Genomic DNA, 16342 nt, shown 5'->3' with positions numbered 1-16342 from the left:
CATGAACACTTTCAGCTTTGGGGAGGACAGAATGAGGTGCCTCTTCTGAACCTGTGATGAGGATAGAGACTGCTGCATCAGGTACAGCGTGGGCAGCAGGAGCCTAAGGAATAAAGAATGCTCAACTTTTCCAAATAGTTTAGTTGCAGACAGTGGCATAACTAGGGCAGGGCCACCGGGGCTCGTGTCCTGGGCGCCAGCCACGGTACCGGCCCATCCTATTTAGCCAGTGTAGTGCCGACCGCAGTGAGTGCACTACACATTTACTCAGGACTGTCTCTAGGCTTCCCTGCACACAGCGCTGTCCTTTCCTGCACAGTCGCGCCCCTTCCCTCCCCCTGAGCACTTACCCAATAGCACCAGGCGAAGGGTGGGAGGCGGGCTCAAACTAGCCAGTGCATTTAAACACACATCGCCGCCGACACCAGGGGAGGCATAGCTATCATGAATTTAATAAAAACAAACAACCATCAAATGATTTCAATTCAATGGTGGCAAACATCGGACTGCCACCATCAAATGGTACAAACACTACCATCAGAACAAAAACATCAATGGTTAGAAATCATCAGATTCCGATGTCCATCCCTAAGCTGAACCTGCAGACCAGAGGCATCATCGGGTCTGGTGACACCCGGTGCGCACACCATATCCCCCTGGTATGGCGGAGCCGTGCTCACCCAAAAAGGGGCGTGACCTACCATAAAGGGTGATGCTGGGCTACAACCCGGGAGGCCAGTGTCTGCACTGTTGGCTCCTCCTCTGTGACAGGAGCCGAGGGCTGCACTCCTGTAGCAACTCCACTGCAGCAGGCAGATTCTACCCTCCACTCCTACAACGTGATGTTCCCGCTCAGCCAATGCCCTTGGTGAATAGGAGGCACCTCCCATGGAAGTCAGTCCTGTTTTCTGACTGGGGTATCACAGCGAGGAAGCTCAACAGGAAGTCCAAAAAATATAGGGCATATTGTATATTGAGGGTATTGCTCATCGCTATGTTCGGCAGTCGGGGAGGGGTGCACATGGAGGCTGCGGAAATATGCACAGGTGCCCCAGCCCCGGGGACATGCTGATGATAATGCATGCGGTAGCTGCAATACAATACAAATCTCTCATCCATGATCCTCCTACTCCCAGCACATCCCAGTGGCTGGGCAGCAGCAGTGGGGATTGTGGTGACACTTGTAAGATGCAGGAGTGAGAAGCAGGGGGTTATGGTGAGATGCAGAGGCCTGTGGTCAGATGCAAGAGGCTGTGGTAAGAACCAGTGGCAGGAGTGAGAAGCAGTGGCCTGTGGTGAGATGTAAGGGGCTATGGTGAAATATAGGATACTGTGGTGAAATGCAGTAGTGAGAAGCAGGAGGCTGTTGTGTGATGTGGTGTAGTATGTATTACCGACAACGGAAGCCCAGCAGCGGTGAAGATCCTGATCGCTAATAAGGTAAGTATAACTAACCCTATTCTCCCCCCTAAGGGGTGTCTCCCTTAGGAGTAGGGGTGTGCACAGGCCACTTTCGTGTTTTGTGTTTTGGTTTTGGATCTGGATCTTTCTTCGTGTTTTGGATCTGGATTGGTTTTGCCAAAACCACCCTTCCGTGTTTTGGGTTCTGGGTTTTGTGTTTTGGATCTGTATTTTTTTGAAAAAAAGCATAAAAACAGCTAAAATCACAGAATTTGTGGGTTTTTCTGCTTCTATGCTATTATTAACCTCAATAACCTTAATTTCCACTCATTTCCAGTCTATTCTGAACACCTCACACCTCACAATAGTGTTTTTATGTCCAAAAGGTTGCACCGAGGTAGCTGGATGACTATGCTAAGAGATACGAGTGGGCGGCACAAACACGTGGTCCATCTAGGAGTGGCACTGCAGTGGTAGACAGGATGGCAGTTTGAAAAACTAGGCCCCAAACTATACATAATGCAAAGAAAAAAAAGAGGTGCAAGATGGAATTGTCCTTGGGCCCTCCCACCCACCCTTATGTTGTATAAACAGGACATGCACACTTTAACAAACCAAACATTTCAGCGCCAGGGTCTGCCATACGACTGTGGCTGAAATGATTGGTTCGTTTGGGCCCCCACAAAACAAGCTGGCAATTAATCTGTCCCTGCACAAACTGGCTCTAAGGAGGCAAGATGTCGTCCTCATCCTCCTCATCCACCGATTCCTAACCCTCTTCAGTGTTGTGTACATCCTCATCCTCACAGAGTATTAATTCGTCCCCGCTGGAATCCACAACCACAGGTCCCTCTGTACGTTCTGGAGGCTGGTCTCCCTGGAAGAGTTGATCATTCATTTTATGAACATCATCTTCTCCACATTTTGTGGAAGCAACCTCCTACGCCTTTCGCTGACAAGGTTCCCGGCTGCACTAAACACTCTTTCGGAGTACACACTGGAGGGGGGGCAACTCAGGTAAAATAGAGCCAGTTTGTACAGGGACCTCCAAATTGCTTCTTTTTCCTGCCAGTACAGGTACGGACTGTCTGACATGCCTACTTGGATGCTGTCACCGATGTAATCCTTTAACAGACAGACGCACACTTGTCGCTGCTGCTTTGAGGATGCAAGTGCGGCTACAGCCCACACAATTCACAAAGACAGAAAAAAAAAGAAGAATATTTTTATTGTTTGTGTAGCACACTTTGAGGGTGTCACCACCCTTTAACAGACAGACGCACGCTTGTCGCTGCTTCTTTGAGGATGCAAGTGCGGCTACATCGCACACAAGTCACAAACACATTTAAAAAATAGTTTTTTATTTTTTGGAGCACTTTGAGAGTTACACCACCCTTTAACAGACAGACGCTTGTCGCTGCTGCTTTGAGGATGCAAGTGCGGCTACAGCCCACACAATTCACAAAGACAGAAAAAAGAAGAAGAATATTTTTATTGTTTATGTAGCACACTTTGAGGGTGTCACCACCCTTTAACAGACAGACGCACGCTTGTCGCTGCTGCTTTGAGGATGCAAGTGCGGCTACAGCCCACACAATTCATAAAGACAGAAAAAAGAAGAATATTTTTATTGTTTGTGTAGCACACTTTGAGGGTTACACCATCCTTTAACAGACAGACGCACGCTTGTCGCTGCTGCTTTGAGGATGCAGGTGGAATCTAGTGGGATTTGGAACCGGGGACACACTACCTCCATCAATTGTCTAAATCCCACTGCACTAATGGCGGATACCGGACGCACGTCTAACACCAACATAGCAGTCAAGGCCTCAGTTATACGTTTTGCTTCAGGATGACTGCTGTCGTACTTCATCCTCATCGCTAGGGACTGTTGGAGGGTCAATTGTTTAGTAAAAGTAGTGATGTTCCTACTTCCTCTCTGGGATGATGAACAACTCCCAGCAGCAGCAACAGCACTAGGAGGAAGTGGTTCTTGATCTTTCCCTATTTTATTTTTATCGGAGAAAGTTTGGTCCTCCATTTATGTTATATTGATATATACGTGCGGCTAAAGCGCACACAAACACAGAAAATATTTTTTTATTTTTGCTGGAGAGTAGTGCACTTTGTGGGTTACACCACCCTTTAAGAAATGAGCCAGCCAGCTCTTTACTTATGGGACACAGGCGCACGCTTGGCGCTGCTCCTTTGTTGATGCACGTGCAGCCACAGTGCACACAAGTCACAAACACAGAAAATATTTTTTTTTTTGGTTTGGACTGGAGTGTACTTTGGGGGTTACAGCACCCTTTAACGGTCAAGCCAGCCGGCCCTTTACTTATGACACAGGCGCACGCTTGGCACTACTTTGTTGATGCACGTGCGGCTACTGCGCACACAATTCACAAACACAGAAAAAATATTTAGTTATTTGGTTTTGAGTGTACTTTGGGGGTTACAGCACCCTTTAACGGTCAAGCCAGCTGGCCCTTTACTTATGACACAGGCGCAAGCTTGGCACTACTTTGTTGATGCACGTGCGGCTACTGCGCACACAATTCACAAACACAGAAAAAATATTTTGTTATTTGGTTTGGAGTGTACTTTGGGGGTTACAGCACCCTTTAACGGTCAAGCCAGCCGGCCCTTTACTTATGACACAGGCGCACGCTTGGCACTACTTTGTTGATGCACGTGCGGCTACTGCGCACACAATTCACAAACACAGAAAAAATATTTTGTTATTTGGTTTGGAGTGTACTTTGGGGGTTACAGCACCCTTTAACGGTCAAGCCAGCCGGCCCTTTACTTATGACACAGGCGCACGCTTGGCACTACTTTGTTGATGCACGTGCAGCTACTGCGCACACAATTCACAAACACAGAAAAAATATTATTTTTTTAGCACTTGGGGGGAGCACCCCTGATGGACAGAGCACCCCCTGGACAACACTACAGCACCCCTTTAGGACTGGGACACTGCACAGGACTTTGGAGAACTGACTGCACAACACAGTCCAGCCAGCCCCTATGGACTTTGAAGTAGTGGACACAGCCCCTATTAACAACAGCAGCACAGCACAACACAGCCAGCCCCTATGGACTTTGAAGTAGTGGACAACAGCAGCACAGCGCAGCACAGCACAACACTACTCTGCACTACACTACACTACACAGCCCAGCCAGCCCTAACTCCCACCCTCCCTCTTCACTGTCCACAGCCGAGTGAGAAAATGGCGCCGACTCGGGTACCTTATATAGGATCCAAAACCCACGAGACCCGGAAGGCGGGATGATGACGATTTCAGATCCGAGTCAGGCGGGAAAAGTCGAGCCTGACACGCATCTGACTCGGATCGGGGGGGCTCGGGTGGGGTTCGGATTTCAGAAATCCGAACCCGCTCACCCCTACTTAGGAGTATCCTCCCCCCCTAGTGCCTAACCCTTACTCACCTCTAAGTGCCTACACCTATCCCCCCGTCCCCGCAGCCTAAACCTAAGTCTCCCGGGGGGGTGCCTAACCTCCCCCCGGGCATGCCTAACCCTAACCCCCCCTTCCCCTAGCCTAAACCTAACCCTCCCGGGTGGGGGTGCCTAACCTTAAGTCCCCCCGGGAGCCCTAAAACCTAACCCTCCACCCCACGGCTGTCCGCACCTGGCTTACCATAGTCGGGCTCCCGTCGTAGATCTAATGACAGGCGTCAGGTTTTCGACGCCTGTCATTAGTACCTTGTCGGGATTTGACAGTCGGGAAGCTGGCAGTCGGCATTTAGACAGTCGGCTTCCTGACTACATCCCGTGCCATGCAGTGGGCAGAAGTAAGAAGCAGGAGGTTGTTATGAGATGCAGGGGGCTGTGGCTCCTCTGTGAAGCCACGGAGGGTCGCTAGTAAATAATAAATAAACACTAAACTCATTAAACTAAGCTAACATCAACACACAAAAAGTAGTTACATAATAAACTTTTACTATAACAGAATAGTATTCCAAGAGCCCTTTCCCTCACTTTCAAGAATATGCATTACCACCAAACTCATTTACAATTTCATTACAAGAAGAACCACAGATGAGATCAGATAATGTGGTGCATTAGTATGAATTCATCATTTATCATTTTTACTTTATTACTAATAAGAATAACATAGAAGTAATTGTGATAAAATATGTTTCCTGTATTATGTCTATTATTAATGTTGAGTACTGTATCACAATATTTAGTATTTGCTAGCACTTTAAGGGGCATATGTATCAAAGCTTGATGTAAGATAAAATTGTGAAATATATATCACCAACCAATCAGCTTCAAACTATCATTTCTTAAACACAGCCTGGAAAATGTAAGTTAGAAGCTGATTGGTTGGTGATATATATCTCACAATTTTATCTCTCATCAAGCTTTGATACATATGTCCCTAATTCACCAAATATTATTAAACTTAAAAACAATTTTAGAATGTAAGCTCTCACGAGCAGGGCCATCTACCCTCTTGTGCTTCTCCTTACTATAGTGTCATTTACTTCTTACTCACCACTAGGGCACCTAACACTTGGTTGCTTATGCTCTGTTGCTTATCTGGGTGATATGGTCGCTAATGTAGCAATATATATTATCCATGTCCTGTATTGTATTGTTCTGTAAGTCACTTGTATACAATCTGTTTTTGTACTTTGTAAGGCGCTACGGAACACTTGTGGCGCCATATAAATAAATGATAATAATAATTACTATCAGTGTTTTGAAACTACGTGAAATGTTTATATTTATATTGAGAATATATCTGAGGCTTATTATGGCAGAGTGCTCCTTCTAGTGGTAATTTTAGGTACCTTTTTCTACTGAATAAACACAGATATTTATTATTATCTCTAAAGAAGATGTCCAATTAAATGAGTAAAGCTGCATACACACACAACGATTTAGTTAATGAACGATTTTAGTAAACGATTTTCTCCCTTGAAAAAATGAACTAAAATCGTTTACTAAAGTTGTTCATTTACTATGGCCCTCATTCAGAGCCGTACGCTCTGAGCAGAGCGCACGCTCTGAATGAGGGCCGGCCTCCATGAAAATGGAGCGTCCTTCTGGACGCTCGTATAGCTGTGGGTCACCACCCACAGGCTATACGAGCGTGCAGTTTGATGGCCGCGATGGTCGAGACCATCGCGACCATCGAATTTGCGAGCCGGAGCCTGCGGTTGAGGTTTTCAACCGCAAGCTCCGGAGTGATTTTGGCTCTATCAGAGCCAAAATCACTCCCACTGACATCACTAGTGATGTCAGTGGGCCGGCTTCTGACGGGAGGCGTTCCCGTGGGAACGCCCCCGTCAGGGAGGCACGCCCCCGGCACGCCTACCAAAGGGGGCGTGCTGTCAATCAACATTGACAGCACGCCCCCTTTGATCGGACACAACGAGCGAAGGACTTTCCTTCGCTCGTCGCGTCTGGCGCATGCGCACGACGGAGCTCCCTCCATCGTGCGCATGCTCAGTCCAGAACATCGACCCACTTGCGAGCGGACAGCTGCTCGCGAGTGGGTCTGAATCAGGCCCTATGTTCATTTAAATGTAATGAACGATTTTCTAGAACTACAAACGATTTTTGCATATTCCCTTACTGAAAATCGTTGAGTTGACAAGTCTGACTGAACTACAAACTACAAACGTGAATGCGCATGAACGAAAATCGTTCATCGTTTGACTCAGAAAGTGAACGATTTTTACAAATGATTATCGTTAAACGATATCGTTTAACGATAATCGTTCAAAAAATCGTTGTGTGTGTATGCACCTTAACTCTTGTATTTTGTTAGATATTCCTGTTCTGAATGTCGATTCGTATACATATAATAATGATTCATATTTTGGTTCTTATTGCACAGACATCTTAATTCATTTGAATTTGACTGCACTGCCAGAGCCTTGGTGCTTATAATATAACCGACGGTCTGGGTCATCCTCAGTCAGGTGTTACAACATCTGAATCTTGTAGGGGTGCCATTTATATGTAGACAGAATTCTCCAAATGGCCATACGACTAACCCCACATTCATGACAGATGACAAGTTCTATGTTGTGCTATGTTGTGGGCTCTTTGAAAATGATGCCAGCACAGCAGTTATTGTTGCTTCATCTGTAACAGTTTTTGGTCGTCCACTTTTTTATTTATCTGCAACTGATCCGGTTTCTTTAAATTTAGCAAGGAGTTTGGCAACTGCACTGTAATAGTTGGCCTATTGGGTGATGTTGGTTGAAATAATTTGCAATAGAAAGCGTGCTTCGTTCTCCAGATATCAAGACAATCTCAACACGTTCTGTTTGCGTTAGTGCCATTGTCATAAATGTCACTACCTGCAAAAGAAAACTGAGTTAAAACTCGAGAATGAATAAAGATACGTCAAAGTGAAGAACATCATTGTTTTTCTTATAAAATTTTGCATCTGTTTGATATGTCACATGACTACCTTCCAAATTAAAAAATTAGAGTTGCATCCAAGATGTCTCACTTCAAGATGACCACCATGCTGGTGACATACCCTAAAATGTTTTCCCCCACTCCCATATTATATGTGTAGACACTGGATTAATATTTCCTTACTCATTTTCTTTTTATAAGGGTGATTCCACACTTATGGACCACCCTGTATAGATAGATAGATAGATAGATAGATAGATAGATAGATAGATAGATAGGGAGATAACTATGGGAGACAATGGAGGTGCCTGCCACCGGGCTCCAGCTCTGAAGGGGAACCTTCTCCATTGTCCACAGCATATTCACCCCACTTAGGGCTGTAACTATGTACCCGGAGTGCCATGCATTGGGCGTCACGGCCGCCCAATGCATGGCACCCCTTCCCGGCGCCTGAGAAGCCACCATACACTAGTGGAGAGCTCCATGTCAGACCATCAGCTGTTGCCCTTGTTTATCTATAGCCTGTCTGCATGCGAATTGCTATATTATAGTGTCAGCGGCTGTGACAGGGGGACACCAAATTATAACTTGCCTCAAGGCGTCTGGGATGAACTTACGCCACTGTGTGCGTGCATGCGTGGTATCACTTCTCTTGAGCACTTTGCTGTGAGTTTAAGTGCCAGGTAGGAGAAATGTGTGTTTTAAATACAGGGTGTGTAACTGAAAATACACATATCTTCTGTCAAGGTTCAGAAGACAGTCAGTTGAGCTTGCCTGCCCAATACCCAATAAATCAATAGAACATCGGCTAACAAAGAGTCACAGTCGGACTCCGACGATTGAGTGCCTTATAATGGAAAAAAGGCAGCTGGTTAATTGATCAAAAATAAAATGTTTCTAAACAAGCCTGAAAATATTTAGTATTACTAAGGTTTAACAGATAATAAGCCATGTAACAAATATGACTTATGCACAATGTATGTTACTGTAGTAAAAAAAAAACAACTGCTGTCATTTAACTTGCAGATTACATGGACGATGTGCTAACCCTGATCGTGCAGATGTGTGAGCATTGTTTTGTGTTTAAATGTTATGGTATATAAAACATAATTGTATGTAACTGAATGATAAGCCATAAACGCTGATGTTAATAAATTGCAGGAGAAATATAAAGATTATTTATAGTGGGAAAACAGAATCATGGTTACTTATGCTGCAGAAACACACATGCTACTTGTATCTATATTAGGGAATGGTGTGAGGAATTTCTCAACTATAGGTGCAAAAAACATGATCCACTGAACCTCACCACAATCATATCCAATTAGGAGCTGATTACTGAACAAAAAGCCAGGGTGTCTCAGAGCAGCTCATCATCTAGGATGCTGCTGTGGTGGTTCACACTAGGGAATTTGCTCATTGTCTCTGTCCCAGCGACAATAGACTCTGAAGTAAAACGTAGAGAGGATTTGTTTTTAAGAAGTTTGGGATTACCAGCTAAGCCTTTCCCTGTCTCTCCCCCATCCATACCTGCTGTATTATGGCGGATCTACAGCCAGAGGGTGAGCAGCTCAGCCCAAAAGAAGAAGCAAGATTTGTGTTTTGTGGAAGAGTTTAATGTCCCTGGCAGTGTCATCCGGGTGTTTCCTGATCAAGGTGAGGGGACACAATATATAATGCTGGGATCAGTAATACTTGGAGGATTCACATCTATGCAGAACCTGTGCTTCCATTATAATTGCTTGTAACAAAGTTTTCCCTAGTAACCGTGTATGTAGTAAGGAAATTAGAATGTAAGCTCCACTGGAAGAGGGGCTGATGTGAGTTAATATTTAAACTAGGGGTGAGCGGGTTCGGTTTTACTCGGATTTACTCCAATCCTTTTTATTGGCTATCGCCTATCATGTGTTTTGGATAGCCAATATAATCAATCCGAATTTGCGGTAAAGTGGCGATAAGAACTGAGTAAATCCGAGTAAAACCGAGCCTGCACATCCCTAATTTAAACATGCTTGATATACACCGCTCAGTATAATGGGGTGGCGCATTATAAACACAGTATCAATATTTATTTTATTCAAGTGCATGCAAAATGATTGCATTCATGCTGCGTCCTATATTAGCTTTTGTCATTTGTTGTCACAATATCTTTCACAAAGGCAATCAAATATAATAGCTTCAATAGTAATTTATAATGAACTTTAGAGGGGATATTCAATTAGCTGTGAGTTGGTTGAAAATTGCTTAGCGCTGGTTAAAAACCCAAGGTGTGTGGCATCTTGTTGTTCAACTAGAAATCTGCATTAACTTAACGCGATCCTCAATGGAACTAACGCAGATTTTGGTTCACCGCACCAGACTAGGTGAAAAGTCAGGAAAATCTTTATTTTAATGTAAAAAAAATACAGGACACAGTGAAGTACCCCTGGGACACTCATCACAACAAATGAGAATGTATATAGATTTTTTTTAAAGTAAGAAAGTATGGCCAATAAAGACATTTTGCATGTAATTTTCACTAAAAAGAAGACAAATTGGTTAAATAATGTGGGACAGGTATGCTGGGTGTTGTATTGATGGGAAAGGGGGTTCTGAACTTGTAGATGGGAGTTACAAGGGTTTTCTTACAACCTTTTACAAACTTGTTTATACATACTGAAAAATTGCCATAGACCTTTTAGTGTACCTCAAAATACTGTAAACACTTATTTGTGTAATACACCTGCTGTCTATCATTATTTTTATATTTTTCCCATCATCTTGTAAAAGTTTAAAAACCCAACCAAGATGATGATCCAGCAGCAGCCAATGGAAGGGTGGTCCCCCGCCCCCCCTTATCTGGTGTCTGCCTTTGTGCCGATCACTGCTTATCGGGCATCACAGCAGGATCCCCCACCTGCAAACTGCAGAGAGGAGCAGCCGGGTAAATTTAAATCCAACAGCAATTCGCCCCCCTCAGTGTATACCTGGAGGCTGCTTAGAGTAGCAGCTGCCAGGTATATACTGGGTGCGATCATCGATAGTCCAATATATCGATGACGATATGTTAAAAATTTATATTAATGTTGTGTTAAAACCATTTTTTTTTTTTTTTTATAAAATTGATGTGTAAGTTCTAAATAGATGTTCTTTACCTAATTCAATCCTAAAAAAGTGACAATTTCTGAGCAGTTTTTGGAAAAATATTAGCCAGTTAAGTGGTTAACTGCCTCCAATACTTTGCTTATAGTCACCAACAGTCTTCTATACTGACCTGATCTCTTATTTGCCAGTTGTTTTGGGGTTCCCCTACTCTCTCATGTTTTTCGCACACTGCAGAACTTGACAACATCCGTGACTTGCCATTTGTAATTGAATTAAGTTGCGCGTTCTAATGACCATGCTAGATGAAAATACCAAGCGACATGCTCATGATGTTAACCCACAAGCTCAGGGCACAGATCTTGTAGCTAATTTAACTAATATGCTTATATTTTGAACATAAGTACTGCAATAATGGTACTATAGCATTAACCAATTAATGACTGGAGAGTTTGTATCCCTTATAACCAAATTGTTGCCTCCGACTTGCTACATCACTGCATGCAAAAAAAAAAAAAACGGTGCTGGGAATGGGCAGACAAAATTTGGAGGATGGTGGAATTTTATATTTATTTTGGAAGTTTGATTTTCTGCGGGTTAGGTATGGCAATCGAACAGCTCACTATCAATTGTCTCCATCAATGGTGACATCGGTACATTTACATTAATGGCTGGAATTCTATCAATGGAAAATCGATGGTTTGAACCATCATTGGCCATCACTACTGTGCAACATGTGAATGCGGTGGGCCAATTGGGGAAAGAGGAAGGGGCATGAGGGGAGGAGCTAAGTACCATGTGACATAAAAGCAATTGCTGCATCACCATTAGATATCTGCCATCGGATGGCAAGACCATTAGTAGCAAATATTGATGGTCGATGGCCATCGCTACTGTGATTACATAACACCGATCTAAAATGCAAGAGTGTTATGCAAGATGACTTGATATAGTTTGGATGGGTTGTAAAAGATACAGCTGGATGGCAGGGGAATGAATTGTTCTTAATGGCTGATGGAATATAGGTAAGTATTTCATACATATGGAATTTCCTGGAGCCTTGGCAACCAGCAAGGGGTATATGGATCTAGGGTAACAAGATATATCAAGACGCAATATAACTAACATTGTAGTGGTTATTATTGGTTACAGAGCATTTGTGCATCCTCCCCTCCCCGCACACACACACATGCACAAACAAAAGATACAAACAGCAGCAATTGAGGAGGAAACTCTCTATATAAAATAAAGTCCTTGGTCTAGGGGACTGTCTATTTGTTCAGGATAATCTCTTGAACCACTAGACAGATTTTGATGGTGTTTTCACTGTTTTATAAAGCATTGTTTGAAGAAGGTTTGATGTGTATGAGCCATTCATCTGTGATAAAAGGGAGCCGAGCAGTGACTATTTTAGTCAAGCAAATCACAGAAAAAAGATCTTTCACCAAGCTGCTGTATAGGAGCTGGTCAGGGTGCTGAAACAGTGAAAGCTTCTGAAACTGAGGCTTGGAATGAAGCAAATCACAGGAAAAAAACTTGTGCTGTGTAAGTGACTGCTACAGGGCTGAGGGCTGCACTCTGATTGGCTCTCTAAGACAGTCAGAGCCAAGCTGAGATGGCAATGTGCCCTGTTGCTTAGTAGCAGCCTAGAGAGGGGAAAGAGTCATGGACTGAGCAGGGTCACATCTGAGGCAGACAGGGAATGAGACACCCTCCAATGAACCCATGAATTTGCACAGATGCAAACACAGTAGCAAGGAATGAGCCAGGGGAGGCATAGCTATCAGGAATTCAAAAAATAAACAACCATCTAAACACCATCAAATGATTTCCATTTGACGATGGCAGACATCGGACCTCCACCATCAAATGGTAAAAACGCTACCATCGGAACAAAAACATTTTTAGTTATTAACCATCTGATTCCGAAGTCCATGCCTATGCAGGCAGACTCCAGCCACCACTCCTCCACCGTGAGATGCAGGGGGACTGTGGTGACATGGTGTAGGTTGTGATGGAAGGGGCTGTGGTGAGATGAAATCTCATCCTGTGCGAAGCCGGGGTGGGTCAGTAGTATTTTAATAAAAATCAGTTGCTGGCAGCCTACGTTGCATGATAACTAAAATAAATATGTACAGCACTTTTTTTTTTTTCAATGAACCTATAATCCCAACACTTCATAGATCCTGTGTAAACTGATACTTTGATATTTGAAACTAACTAAGATAAATGTTTGAAAACATGAATTTCCCCTAATTATTTTATGTTGTCTTACTTACTAGGCCGGTTTGTTATTCCTCAATCGCCTAGACCTCCTCCAAATCTTTGCTTGGAAAGGAGATTGTTCTTCAATATCTCTGTAATGGAGAAAGAGGAAGAGATAACAATGGGGCAGCTGGAGGTAAGGTTCAGCCAGAACAGCTACTATGGGCGAACATTTGATCTGCAGCTCTACAGGATCCTACAGATGTCCCTGAAAGGGATGGGTGGACAGAAGACCAGCAGAAAACTCTTGGTTGTGCAAACCTTCCGTCTGCTTCACAAGTCCCTTTACTTTAACCTGACCGAGATTTGCAAGAGCTGGAGACATCCTCATAAGAACCTGGGTCTGGCTTTGCAGATATTTTCTAGACAAGAAGGTACATTGGACTCTGGACAGATGGAGTGCCAGGGAATACATAATTTTATCTACACCTCTCTTCTCACTGTGACTCTCAATCCACTACAGTGTACGAAATCTAGGAAGAAGAGAGCTATGGCAAGCCCCCTTTTACTGCCAGCAACATCTGTAAAAAGAGACGCCTATATGTTGAATTTAGAGATGTGGGATGGCAGAACTGGGTTGTAGCTCCTCAAGGATACTTGGCCAATTACTGCTATGGAGAATGCCCTTACCCACTGGCAGAGTTACTAAATGGCTCTAATCATGCCATCCTGCAGTCTCTTACTCATTCTCTTGAGCCAGAGTATATTCCACTTCCCTGTTGTGTCCCAACAAAGATGTCGCCGATCTCAATGTTGTTTTATGACAATAATGACAATGTGGTGCTCAGACACTATGAAAATATGGCGGTGGATGAATGCGGCTGCAGGTGATGAGCAGCAAGCAATGTTTGACTTGATCTAGTAAGTGAATTATTACATTGTTTTTGTGACACCTGTTATCACAGAGTGGTGTTGCAATGAGACTGGTACTACTATGGGCTAATGGTGAAAATTTAGTTTTTTTTTTTTTTTGTAACTTAAGAACATGATATAAAGTGTGTTTATACCTCCCCTTCCCATTGCCACTAGATATGTGTCTGTATTGTTGCTTATGTATTAATTGTATGTATAACACTGTAGTTATGTTAATTTGTTGTTTTTGTGAACATTTTCCCGAAATACTTCAAAAGCGTTTGGTGAAATTTGATGTGATATTTTACAGTAAGTAACGCAATTTAATGAAGCTGCTTAATTCAGTTATGTGTGGGTGTATATAATAAAAAATATATATTCCATCGACAAACTTAAGGTTTCACATGTCCCATTAAGGCTTCTTAGACATGATCTGAAATTTCACATAACCTACTGAACTTCTGCCACTCAAACTTAAAAAAGCAATGAAAATCCAATCATTAAGGCTAACTCCTTAATGGATGTATTCCTTACGCAATACAGATATGGTATGCCATCACACCCTGTGGTTAACTCCAGATTCAGCACTCTCACAGAATGAGATTTCTGCCACTCACAAAATGGGGGAGCTTCTAATTCACAGAATTGTGTGCTCATTGGAATACACACATGCAGTCTATGCAACTGAGGTCTGAGCAGTTATATGGCACATATGTTCCACTCAGTGCCCACAATCTTCCCATTCGGTTACCTCAACAATCCCACTGGGTTCCAAAATCCTTCTCACTCCATATATCCATCTCATTCTGTATACACATTCAGCTCCCTAATTGCTAAAACTATCATACTCTGTCTATACATGTACAGTATCTTCACCCCAATCCCTACTGCTGTGTGGTCTCCCAACTGGGCTAGTCTTTACTCCCTTATCCACACCAATCTGTCTTTCTCCATCTGCACCACCCGGTCTTCCTGCATCCGTCCCACTCTGTTTTCTTCCATCTGCACCACTGCCCACGGATGGAACAGCGGGACAGTAGTATCCCGCTGAAATCGGGATGTTGAGGAGGGGTGCGCCCTCTATGGGATGGCACCCCTGTTCGACTGCATTGGTCGAACACCTCAAGAGCTGACCCTGCTTCTTGACAATGTTTAACTCTTGGAGCTACGTGAGGCACTTACAATAAAATGATGCCTTGAGTAAAGATTAAGGGCATGATTCAGAGGTGAATATTCATCCCAGGATATGTTATAACATACGTAATGCACATGTGCATAATGGGTCCTACAGTCTCCCTTGCAGACCACCCAACTTGCAGCATGACTGACAGGCTGCCTCGTAGGGACCTGTCTGTATACAGACATGGAAATTGATTTGTGATAGTTAGTTTTTTCTTGAGGCAAGAGGCCAGGGTCTGCATCAATGGAGTGAGATTCCTGGCCCCTTGCATGGGCAGCCACTACCCTGGTTGGTGGAAAAATTATCTTCTGCAGAATGTAATTTAATATAACAACAATAGAGGTTTGTGATTGTTTCCAAGGTTATCCCAGGCTGCAACCTTGTTTGCAGTGATGGGTTGACACTTGACACAGATGCAGCAATGAGGTGTGTGACACCTCCTTCTGCAATTAAATCATAGACTGATGCATTTGCACAACTACTTGTGTGTGACTGGTAAGTGTGTATGTTCACCATACATTTTTCATTTTAAGTGCTGCAAATATAAATTTAAGAAAATAAAAAAAGTCAAACACACAGACACACACCGTTAAACCCTAACAAATAAAATGGTCTAATGCAGCTGACATTACTGAGTTATGACATTAATGGATTTTGATTAAACAGTACACCACTCTATTAAAAAGGAAAAAAAAAATGGTCACTGAAAACACACAATGGAAGAACCAAAAAGACAGACAAGTCTAGCATCACATATATGTACATAGTAGCAAAAGAACGCCCGCGAGGTGCGCACATATATTAGCAATATGCATACACAAAGGCATACTTACTCCGGGTGTTGAGTTCCCGCAAGCGGGCCAGGTGGTCCGGTGTGCGGCACCTCAGGTCTGACCACCGACGCTCCAGCTGCACAGTAGTGCGGTGGCATCCTATTCTGCGAAGGCGCCTCCACGTAGCCCATAATTTTATTGCGTTGGCAACAAATGGAGCAACAAGCCCCAGCTGCCGGCCATGACCTCTACAAGTATGCCTGTGGGGGGTGCTGGGCTGCAACAATGTTTTTTTCCTTAAGGGGACGTGGCCATGCCTCCTATTAGGCCACTCCCCCTTTCACCATGGCCTGCCCCGGCTCTTGGCAGGCCTATTTAC

The 16342-nt window shown here is 43.7% G+C and overlaps 1 protein-coding gene across 1 annotated transcript; it reads left to right on the top strand.

Moving 5' to 3' along the window:
• Window positions 1-9118: 9118 nt before the first annotated feature.
• Window positions 9119-14405, top strand: LOC148537726 (protein DVR-1-like). The gene is given in 3 exon segments (XM_088460293.1): window positions 9119-9468; window positions 13176-13643; window positions 13646-14405. Coding segments are annotated over 3 exon segments (1086 nt in total). The 5' UTR covers window positions 9119-9194; the 3' UTR covers window positions 13990-14405.
• The last annotated feature ends 1937 nt before the right edge of the window (window positions 14406-16342 follow it).

Source organism: Taudactylus pleione, unplaced genomic scaffold, assembly GCF_031769625.1.
Source record: "Taudactylus pleione unplaced genomic scaffold, aTauple2 ptg000044l, whole genome shotgun sequence".
In the NCBI taxonomy this organism is placed as follows: Eukaryota; Metazoa; Chordata; class Amphibia; order Anura; family Myobatrachidae; genus Taudactylus; species Taudactylus pleione.
Note: the sequence above shows the minus strand (reverse complement) of the source record. Positions and strands in the feature narration are given on the sequence as shown.